At 37.8% G+C, this 12,492-nt stretch overlaps 1 protein-coding gene across 1 annotated transcript in view; it reads left to right on the top strand.

The window, feature by feature from the left end:
• LOC127422931 (unconventional myosin-Id) overlaps positions 1-12,492 on the top strand; it is a 108,701-nt gene that overhangs the window by 14,682 nt on the left and 81,527 nt on the right. The window contains exon 2 of the mRNA XM_051666793.1: positions 10,507-10,715. Coding sequence (XP_051522753.1) covers positions 10,507-10,715 — 209 coding nt within the window. The remainder of the gene's footprint in view (positions 1-10,506; positions 10,716-12,492) is intronic.

Below are 12,492 nucleotides of genomic sequence, written 5' to 3'. Positions count from 1 at the left end.
TAAGTAATCAATTAAAAGCTGTCCTGAAGTAAAATGTTTAAGACTAATTAAAATCCTGAACTCCTCACACTCAAAAAACAAAAAAACGTACCTCTAGACCAGGTCGGTATATTGTAACTATATCTTCACCACTTTTTTAAAACAAAGCGATGCTAATGATTTCAATTATGTTATTGTGTTTTGTTTTTCTAATGTCTTTCTTTCTCTCTCTCACTCTCTCTTTCTCTCTCTCTCTGTGTGTGTGTCTAATTCTCTGTTTGTGTCTTACCCTATATGGCTATCCAGTTCAGTTAATTTTCACTCCTCTCATTTTTACTGTTACTTACAACTAGTGTGAAGGTAATGTTACAGGCCGCGCCCTACCCTGGTCAACCACAGACAAATAACCACAAGAGACCCACCCTAACAAGCCTGAAACCAGTATTTATCCTCAGCCTGGCATATGATCCCATTCTAAAAATGGTGTATCAGGCTCTTATTGTCTCTGTTTCTGGGACTTGACAACCCAAGTGTTTTTAAAGGTCATCACACATGCTCTGATGGCAAAACGTTCAGTTCACTGAAAATGTGCAGAAGTTCTCTTACATGCTTTAAGGGATGTCTTTAAAAAGGCATGGATTATAGGTCGACCAAAAGTGGTTTTTGCCGATAACGATAAATAAGGTGGTGGAAAAGTGAGATAACGGGGAATCGGCCAATAGTTTTTTTAAATCGGTTTATAGAATTATTTATTTTAAGTCTTTCCTTACTTTGATGGGCACAGACACCCATGTGTAGTTTATTGTTTAACCAAAATCCCAATAATAATCAGAAAAAAGGAAGATTTGGTGCATAACGCAGGACTTTTAATTGTAAACAAGCTCGAAACACATCAAAGACTCTCTATTTAAGTATTAACCAAATTAAGGTTTTTTTTATAGCCTATAGGCCAGTGCTTTGTTAATGTCACCACTTACGTCACATGCGGAAATGGTGGCCTGAACCGTGCGCAAACAATATGCTTTTATCGGATTCAGTTGTTGAAAAATTATTTAGAGTGTTCTTGTAGACAGCTCTGGCTTCAAACCATCAACAGAGCTGACTGGACTGAGAAGATAATTTCAACTCATGGCTTTGCTGCAAACATTTAGAGCAAACATTATTTCAGGTATCTTATGAACTCATATCATTATAATAATTGTATAGCTAACAAAATGTATGTATTTATGATTGTTTTGTGTCGTACTTTTGTTTTATCATCTAATCTGTAAAATCTAACACAGCAGTCTACCGGCTTTCTGCCACAACGTACTGCGCATACGCTGAAATGTTTGCAAATATTGGGATTGGTCTATACTGTATATTCACTATATGAAGGGTTTGTATAATATATACTTTATCAGATGATGTTTAATAAGGTTTATTATTTACAAATATATGAATTCGAGACACGATGTATGTGCTGATGAGACACGTTTCAATATAGGCCTAAAGTCGCATTTTTCGTTGCATGCCCTCGCTTCAATTTAGATAATTGATTATCTAATCAAAATATGCATTGAAGTTAGGATAAAAATTTGGATGAGTATTTTCAATGATGAAAGATTGAGGGACACAGAGGAATATAAAAAAAAAAAAAAAATATCGGCAACTATCGGCATAGATTTTTGTCGATAACTGATCAAACTGCAACTATTTGATCAAACTGATATATAAGTCTACCTGTAGTATGTAGCATTGAAAAATTCAATTCTACTAATCCACTCTTTCTGTTGTCATGTATTCACCTTCATATTGTTCCAAATCCATATTACTTTCTTTCTTCCGGGGAACACAAAAGTAGATGTTCGGCAGAAAGTTAGCCTTCCATACAATGAAAATGAATGTTGACTGAGGCAAACATTCTGCCTAACATCTCCTTTTGTGTTCAACAGAAGAAAGAAAGTCACAGGGGTTTTGAACAATATGAGGGTGAGTAAATAATGATGGGATTTTCATTTTTGGGAGAACAAACCTTTTAAAAAGCCTTATCCAATAATCATAAATTACTGGGAAGTATTTTTCGAGAGTCAATATGTAGTAAGTCTAAAACGGCACTAGTGTACATACTGCAAGAATGCTGAGGCATCAACCTGTGGAGCAGATTCAGATCCAGCTGTTAGAGGAAGTGGCCTCTTGCTGCCCGACACACATCCTTAATCTCCATGCAGCAGCAACCCTTCCCAGGTCTTCTGGGAAACCAACAAAAAGGGATGACAGAGCCTCTCCCTCCCTTCCCAGTTCTCTGTTCTTACTCCTGGAGTACTCCTTGGGCAAACTTCTAAAACCTGTCCCCCAACTTACAGCCTCCTTCTGTCCTTTTCACTCCTCTGCTCTTGACACATTCCTCAGAAATGCTTTGAGTCCCAATCACTTATGTTTGCATAGAAGTGTTCTCACTAATATGTGCACAAAATCATTCTCTGTAAACCTATTCTTTATACTCTCTAAAGATGTGCTCTTATACCTGAGAGCATGCATAGCAAGATCTTCCAGCCATGTTTGCTTTCCTTAAAACCATATTAAACATAATAAACACCTTTATAATTTAGGCCTATGCAATTGTGTTTTGGACCTCTCAATAGCCAGCTGTGCACACCCATACAGGCTGCATTTTTATGCAGAACCTATCCCAGATCGAGCTATGACACACTAATTTTTCTTCATCTGAAATAGTGGTCAACCGATATATCGCCGAGGCCAATAAATCGGACGATATTCTGACATTCTTAATTATTGGAATCAGCTGATTTGTTCCTTGAGGGCACAGAGAATCGCCTGCTTGCATGTGAAGCGTCTGAGACATGTAAACGACCAGTCATGGTTTGTTTTCTTGTTACGTGCCATCGTGTTACTACAATAATAGACCGGTGGGCAAAACAGTCTCATTTAAATGGTCCACATATCAGAGCTGCGGCAGATGCGTTTGAGCTCATAATGTTAAAATGCTCGCCTGTTTCATTCTCCCTCTCTCTCTTCAACAGTTCCCTGTAACTTTTAACTGTCTTGTCTAATGATAAAAAGGCAAATATCAATAAAACTAATATCATATACTAGAGTTGGGGTACTCGAGTTCAGACTCTGACTCAAGACCGTATCATGAGTCCAATTTTAATGGACTTGGACTTGTCACGGACTCGGATGCATTTTTACTCTGACTTGACTCGGACTCGAGCCTTTCGGACTCTGGATTTTTTTCAGAGTCCAGCCGAGTCCATGGCATTTGTGATGCAATCTCAAACAAACAAGCAAACAAATAACGTAACATAGGGTGACCATACGTCCTCTTTTTCCCAGAAATGTCCTCTTTTTCAGATCTGAAAAAAGCGTCCGGCCGGGATTTCAAAATTGCCTCTATATGTCCGGGATTTGGCTTTGTCTTCATAATGATGTGCTCTCTACAGTTAGCACTATCATACATTCTGTGTATTTGATATTACACATCAGTTTTAATACGTATATGTCCTTACGTGTGATTATTCTGGCTGAGAGCAGCAACGCGCACTCTTTCAAAGTACTTTCTCTCTCTCTCGCCCGCGCGTGCTGTATATGTGTGCGGGAAAGAGATCGCCATTCGCCAGACGTGCTCTGCCACTCTCATCCAGAAACATCAATAACGTAAGTACACTTTAAAAATTTCCCCAATTCTGCAAATTATTAAATAGAACACGTTTTATCAGACTCGCGTTACTATGCAAAGTCAATTCTAACTGAAAGTGTGGACTATATCGAGACAAAATCAAATATGCTATGTATTGGGGGCCTGGGTAGCTCAGTGGTAAAGACTCTGGCTACCACCCCTGGAGTTCGCTAGTTTAAATCCCAGGGCGTGCTGAGTGACTCCAGCCGGGTCTCCTAAGCAACCAAATTGGCCCGGTTGCTAGGGAGGGTAGAGTCACACGGGGTAACCTCCTCGTGATCGCTATAATGTGGTTCTCGCTCTCAGTGGGGCGTGTGGTGAGTTGTGCGTGGATGCCGCGGTGGATGGCGTGAAGCCTCCATGTGCTATGTCTCCGCGGTAACGCACTCAACAAGCCACGTGATAAGCTGCGCGGGTTGATGGTCTCAGACGCACGCGGAGGCAGCTGAGATTCGTACTCCGCCACCCGGATTGAGGCGAGTCACTACGCCACCACGAGGACTTAGAGCACATTGGGAATTGAGCATTCCAAATTGGGAGAAAAAAATAAATAAAAATATGCTACGTATTAGGGATATTTAAACTAATAAGACGGATGAAATAGACCATGATGGAAATTGTACAACACAGACTGACACATATTTGTAACGCAACCTCTGTGTGTTACCTGTAAAGCTGGCACTTGTGTTTCAAAGGTAAAAAAGTCAGGAAATACAATGAAGAACACAAGTGAGGGGAGAAGTCTCTAATCACCTATTATCCATACTAAATATAATGTGAAAAGAAACGTCAGCCCAAGGAGAGTTTGTCATAAAAAATTTGATCTTGACTTTAGGGAAGTAGGCTACACCTGGACACAGCAGGAGGACTGAAAAGTGTGAAGTATAGTATAATAAAAATACATTTCTAATGGTATCTGATCTTTTTTGTTTTTATTTTATGTATAATTTTATGGGCATTATTAAATGTTTTAATATTACCATTTATTAAATGTATTAAACACATGAAATGTATTTAATTACATTACATGTATTTCACTCATAATTTTAGATAAAACTAAACTAAATTTAATGGACAAATTGAAAATGAAGTAGAAAAAAAACAATTAAAATTCGAAATAATAGCTTTCACTTTCTTTAGTCTATGTTTGAATGGAGGGGAAAAATCAACAAATAATTGAAAAAGTCAACAGAATGCAATAAGAAGTGTGTTGAAGGACAGTTTTGTCTTCATACACCTAAAGCATATGCTTTCATTCTGAAACCAATTTGATGTTTGTTCAGCAGGATACTAATCATAACATGTGAATATGAAATGCAACAGAGGTGTTTTTGTTGCATTTATACTGATAAATTGTTTTTCTTAGTTGTGAAGGTTAATATAAGCTTAAAAGATTGATGTTGAGTTTACGGTTACAATTTTAATTCAGATTAATGAACAGTTTCATATGGACTCTGTCTCAACTCGGACTCGGCCTGTTATTGACTTGGTCTTGAGACTGACTCGGCCCCTTTTGGACTTGGACTCGACTCGGACTCGATTGTTTAAAGTCTTGGAGTTGACTCGAACTCAACATAGGTGGACTCGAACCCAACACTATCATATACCGTCTGCAAATATGCACATATCTCATTTAAATCGATGAAATAACCCAAACTCACACAACTTCTGCAGATCCAGCATGCTGTGGAGTGCTCATAAATCTTCCTCTGAAGCACGTATTCTAATAGTCTCTCCTCACAAGTTTTCTGTAACTTTTAACTTTTCTAATGATAAAAGGCAAATATCAGTAAAACTTCTATTAATACTGTTTGCAAATATGCAGATTTCTCATTTAAACAGCTGTAATTCACAAAACTCATGAAAATCCAGTATTTTCTTCCCTTCGACTGCTCACCTGATATTTTCCTCTGAAGCACGTATTCTATCAGACAGAATCAAAACTTCAGGATTAGGATCAAAAGTTCCTCTGATTCACAAATCAACAATCCAAGCAGGCAATCCAGGCTGTTTAAACTGTCAGGAGATTGAGGCTCGCGCCGGACCCGCATGAGTGCGTGAATGCAACTTCAAGGCTGCATCCGAAACCAGGAAAATGCTGCCTCCGGAGGCTATATACAGAGGAAGGATGAACATAAGGTGATTTACATACTGTTCTGAGACCAGTTTCCGTAAGAGTTCCATTCATTCAAAACAGCTGTCAGTTAAGCCATTAACTGATTAGGCTGCAGGGTAGCAAGTCAGCTGCCTACATTTTTGGATGCATCCCAAAGTAAAATTGTTTCACGTGTGCTATAAGTAAATGTCTTATTCACTATGCACTGTATGTACAAATGGTTTGATTCAGTATTTTTTGAGAAAATGCGATTGCAAATGTGGACATGCCATCCATGGTTGCTGGACTACTGAGTGTACTGTTATTTCCTTCTTCCTAATATATTAACAAGTTCTTCATGTGCAAATAAATTACTAACATTTGATGACTAAACAGAAATCTGAAGAAACTGCTATCTACCATTTAAATTATAATATTATTTTTTAGTTTTGTGTGAAATTGAGTAAATATAGTGCTAAATAAGAGTTTATATATTTTTTTACCAGTTTTATGTTTGTTATTTACAATATTAAATTGTGTGATATATCAGCATTGTATCGGCCTATCGGCCACCCTGCTCTCAGGATATCGGCATCGGCCATTAAAAAACCCATATAGGTCAACCACTACTCTAAAATAAGTGCAACTTATCATAGGGTCACTTAGCTATCCGATTTCTAAGAACAATACTTGTTCAAATTTCAGCTTAACACATTCAGGGCCCTATTTTAAGAGTGCTAGCTATGCTTTAAGAAATAAGTGCAAAGTCAATGGGCATGCCCATGAAGTTTTGGTATTTTCGTGCAAGCATGCGCTAAGTCTAGGCGCAAGTGCAATTTAATTCTGAGGTTCTTCTCCAGTTAGTCCACCATATGCGTCTTATTACTGTATTTAGTCCATTCCCTGTCAAGCACCAGCGTTATACACAAAGACAGCACATTCATAAGAAGTTAGTGTTAATGGACTGCATGTAATGAATAAGAAGCATATATATATGCATTGATCTCTTTTATACATTAACTGCTTCCTTGTTGAATGTCAGGCATTTTTCTTTGACAATGACATGGTCCTTTTATACGGATTGAAAATGTGGTTCTCGTCAGGATTTGTTCAATACATTATAAACAATGTAAATACTATTAATAATTTTCATCTACTGGCACCCAAATCATGGCTAGTATTAACAGTGGTTGTATCGGCACGCACTTCAACCGGTCAATTTTGATTTTGAAAAGTTAAATTAGTTTATTAAAACACATTTGTTTTTAACCAAAAGTATTTCTAAATTCAAATCACACTTCAAACAAAACGAAAATATAAGCAAAATAATGAAGTGGTCAAAAAATCATACCTAATCCATACATTTTGCTCTCTCCAATTTCTTACACCGGACCCTTTTGCATTGACTTAAAAATCACTCTACAACAACAGGTGGAAAAATACCAATACAAATTATATCATAAATACAATTGTAAATATAAACATAACAATGAAAATAAACCATGAACTATAGATAGTTTAACATACACGTCTAAAATATTTTTGTTTCCTAAAATGGCTATTGTCATGTATAGATGTTCCACTATATTTTCAGATGTTCCACTATATTTTCGTACATGAACTTTATTACTATCTGCTGGTGGGATTTCGAAACTGCAAATGCAGGAAATGTGTTTAGACTTTGCGCTGAGATAAGACCTGCTTTTGAAACATCTTTCTCAGGAAAATAGAAAATTGCGCTTTGCATCGCTTCATTGCCATATAATACACCCACAGCTTGCGCGCATACACCCACAGTAGCGCAAACACTCACACCCACATCCACTTGCACTTTGCGCTGGCAGGAAAATTGTGCTTAGAATTAGCCCTCTCATGAAATTGGATAAGACGTTGCGCATGGTCGTTGCGCATAGTGCTGCGCTTTGCATGCTCACAAAAATAGAGCCTTCCATGTTTTATGGCCACCTGGAGTTTGTGATTTTTGCTTGTGTGGTTTATTTGCACACCCACAGTTAGTGAATGAGACCGCTTGTTTTCATCTTGCCATCTGCCTGTTCAATGAATTTTCAGGAAACTGAATCAAAGTTAATCAAAGTTAAGTCACAACACGAGGACTGTCCTACTGCAATGCTTTATCATCAGTGTGTTGATAATAATCAGATCACAGAGGCAGATGGATGATGATGCTGCTGTGCTGTGCTTTCCCACACACACGCCACAACATCCTGGGATTCTGTTATATGCACAGTTGATTTCTTTGGGCAGTTATCCATTGGGGACATGAAGATGGTTGGGAGTTAGTCGTGCCTCTATTCATAAACCCTGAAGATAGTGAAACACCATGGAATCAGCAGGATTTACTGCCATGTTCTCAGCATCACAATGGATTTTCTACTGGCTGGATTGCGATGAAAAAACACATGGTGGATTCAGTGGCTTGAGCAGTTATATTATTGTGATGCGTCAATCAATTTAACTTCCATGATAGTTATTGCAACAATAGGTTTTGAATATGACTGTGACAGAGGGCTCAATGACGGGCCGTGACTGCACTTCAAATGACATTTTCAAATGAGTTTATTACACTTGACTTTGTTAAAAATGTAGTGTGTAATTTCTGTTATCAAACAGGTTTCTGGAAACAGTTCAATTCAATTTATTTGTATTGTGCTTTTTCTACCATTGGTCAGACAAACAAGATAGCCCTGTCCCAATCTCACTGGACAGAATGCTCAAAGAAAAACAGCAATGTTTTGATAGCACCACAGTGTTTATACTTTTCAAGGAAATCAACTTACAACTGACTGACTTATAGTTGACTCTAAATATTAAACTGGGATGTGAGAAAGTATTTTCTATATTAGGACAAAATTCTTTATTTGAAAACTGACGATGTGCTCCCAGAGGGGCTGATGTGGGAGAGTAGAACCAGCCTGCTGTGTTGTGGAGGCCTGGCCTGTGCTCCTTACACACAGACCTCACATTGACTGAAGAACAATGGAGCGGGTACGCCACAGCATGCTACCCGCAGGCTGCCACAAAAGAGCCTTTTCATCCACAATGTTGCAGGGCTGGCCCGGCAGGCTGATGCCACCAAAGGCACAAGCACCACTGCCACGCCACCCTGCTTGCCATTCATCCCTTGACATCCCTGAAATCATACTGACACACTTACGAGCACAAATGCACACAGTTTATCTGAGCTAAAACTTTTCGTCAACATCCCATTTACATAAGCAAGTTTAAAGCAGTACACACTTGGACTGAAGCAGTTTTAAATAAGCTTCAGGATGTGTCCATGGTAACTTATTCTGGTTTAAAGGATCACTGATCATTTTGTGAATCCCTGATGTATTTTTGAGAAGACCTGAGGGAATGAAGTGCTGTTTCATGGACTTGTTGTATGGTACTGTACATTTCAGTTCTGCAGGGAGTAAGGAAGGTAGGTTACTCTCCAAGGACTTCGTACCAGTTCTTCATATTGCTGTTGCCAAATATTCAACATATAGGCTTAAACTACATTATTAATTAAGTAGAGTTTGAATCCTGCATATAAATAAAAGGAGGACAACCTTGCATACTGTTGCTCTGGAGACTTAATGGAGTCCTTGGTTATGTTTAATTTAATTATCAAATTTGCCTCAGATGTTTCTCCTAAAATACAAAAGAGACAATTGTTGACATACAGTAAGAATAAACAGCTATAACATTTATTTAAATAGAATAACTTTGATATTTTGGTTTTGGAAGAATTTGATGAGAAATGTTTGAGTTAGTGAAATCTCTGACATTTGATTGCAGATTTTGCAGTTTAAGATATTGTTGATATTTCTTATGAAACTCTAGAGACCTTTGAGATTAGGCGAAACATCGGAAAAGCAGGATGCTTAATCAGAAATCTTTATTTGATCTCCACTGGATATCATTGCTATCTCAGAGAAACAACTGCTATATAAAAGATTTCATTTGTTTTGTTTTTACATAAATGTCTACAGAGCCCAGCTTCAGTTCTGATTCTGAATTGTAATAGAGTACCAGTGATTCAGTATAAAACTATGAGGTCATGCCTCAAACATCTAAGCATACTGACTGGGGCAGGATGGAGCTGAGGGAGGCTTGGCAAACCTGCAGGTTGAGAAGAAAGGATGCCTTATTCTAGGCATGACCCTGGTCTGCTGAGAAGAACAGGAAAGTGAGATCTTAGCTCCCTAGTGGATGCTGCTCTAAACAGCTTGCTTTTGCAAGTCAGAGTGGACTTCATCTGAGTTTGCATTATAGGGTGGATATGAAGATGTCCCGAATGGTGCTTTACTTACAATTATTTTCCCTTGTTGCTCTGCATTGCAAAGTTATTGCTATTGGTCTGTCACTTAAAACTACTGGGACATCCTCTCCCTATTGGTTGTTTGTTTTGGAGTGGTCTGTATCCCAGAGCTGTTTTTAGATGTTCATAATACCCTCTTGTACTTGGGAGTCCATGTAAAGTCACAGAAAAACTTTTATTATTTTGCAAACGGATTATGCAGCTCATGAAACATGACCCTGACCATCCTGCTCTCTTACGTTGTATTTACTTTAACTTTCTGAAAGAGATAATTCATTACGTTTCCCTTTCTTTGCATAAGACTCTGCAATATGATTATACAAACCACACTGACCACAAAGCAAACAGATCTATTAAAGAGTCATTGTTAAAAAACCTTGCATGAATGTGAAAACAGCAAATCTATTATCTTTTGTCTCTCTGCTGCAGGTTTGAAAAGGGTCGTATCTACAGCTTCATTGGAGAAGTGGTGGTGTCGGTTAACCCTTACCGTGCCATGAACATTTATGGGCGGGACACCATCGAGCAGTACAAAGGCCGAGAGTTGTACGAGCGCCCGCCACATCTATTTGCCATTGCTGATGCCGCATACAAAGCCATGAAGAGAAGGAACAAAGACACATGCATTGTTATCTCAGGTAGACTATGCTGGAATGTAATGTGACTCACCATAGAGAGCATGAGTTCAGATAGCTGCCTTAAAAAGAGTAGCTCACCCAAAAATAAACATTCTCTCTTGATTACTCAGCCTCAAGTTGTTTCAAACCTGTAAGACTTTCTTTCTTCTGTGAAAAAAAACAAAAAACAAAAAGGATATATATATTTTGAAGAATCTTCAAGGAGGTGACGAAAACACCATAAAAGCTCTATAAATGTAGTCCATATAATTGTGTGCTGTAGTCATATAGTCATTTTGTAGCCATATGATTGCTTTGAGTGAGGAGCAGACCCAAATTTAAGTCATTATTCACTGATAATCTTCCCCTAAAAGTGAGCTGTTTACAGCTGCAAATGGATCTTTGAGTCAGTGAGCTTAACTTGAGAACCAGATCAGTCTTGATTTGTTAACAAATTATTTATTCCGATTTGTGAACGGGATCAACAAGTTGATTGAAAAGAACGGACTCAAGGAATGATTCATTCAGGAGGGTAAAATTATTAGTGAATAATTACTTAAATTTGGGTCTGTTCCATACACAAAAGCTATCATATAACTGCAGAAGACTTTGAATATAGCACATGAGTTGTATGGACTATTTATATGATGCTTTATTGTTTTTATTTGTATTTTTGAAGCTTAACATCCATGGTCACTATGAATTGTTAAATGGAGAAAAAAAATGTGCGTGAGCATTCTTCAAAATTCTCATTTTTGTTTTTCATGGGAAAAAAAATAACATCATACAGGTTTGTACTGACATGATGGTGAGTAAATAATGACACAATTGTAATTTTGGGTGAACTATTGCTTTAATCTGAGCAACAGCCAGTGAAGTTAGCAAATTCAAGGGGGGAAAAATCAACTACCTCATCCCCTAAAAATAATAAAAACAACTTATTGTCTTTCTTCCCATTTAATTGAATAACAAGCAGTACTGCAATACTGGCTTTTGGTGTGTTCTCGAGGGGTTACAGTATTACTGGGAATGATGTGATTAGATCTGTTGTCAGATGAGAATAGCTCTGCTCTGACGTAAGTGTGTGGTTTCCCAATCACAGTGGACTGTATGAGCAGAGATTGCTCACAATAGAGTTCAGTGCATGAGCAAATTGCTGTCTCAGGACATGGTCTCCTAAACCCTGTTGTATGGATAAGATTAACGAAAATATTATTGGTTCACATTTTCGACCAAAAATGCCTCTTTGAGATAATGTTTGTTTTCCATCTGGGACATGTTGAAACTATGTTGAGGTGGGGCATGGGCACATAGCTCAAGGGGAATATTCTGAGACCGTATAAAGTTGAAAAGAGAATAAATGTTGACTCTATAAGAAAATGTTGATTATTATCCAGAGAGTGACCACAGGTTGTTAGTGTGACTACACTGCAAAAATACGTGGTATATGTGGTGCTATCTAGTGGCAAACAGTGGAACCTGCAATTTATTTATGTGTCATGTAGAGTGAGTTATCCTACAATATGAGCATCTCATACTGAATATGTTTCATGAGTGCTGTTTTATGGTCACTCAGTATTATGTGACAAGATAAGTAGGTTAAGGATCGTATCAATGCGCCTTCTGGGTAACTTTATTTTTTCCTCTACACCTGGCATTTACCCCAAGAAAGTATAATAATTAAGTATACAGTATATAATGGTTGTAGTACTTTTTTGTTTCAAATCCAATTATCTTATGTTTGTAATTTAATAATTATTTTATGGAACTCTAAAATGACAGAATGCAATCAAATTAC

Source organism: Myxocyprinus asiaticus, chromosome 32, assembly GCF_019703515.2.
Source record: "Myxocyprinus asiaticus isolate MX2 ecotype Aquarium Trade chromosome 32, UBuf_Myxa_2, whole genome shotgun sequence".
NCBI classification, from domain to species: domain Eukaryota; kingdom Metazoa; phylum Chordata; class Actinopteri; order Cypriniformes; family Catostomidae; genus Myxocyprinus; species Myxocyprinus asiaticus.
This window is presented reverse-complemented; position numbering and strand designations above follow the sequence as displayed.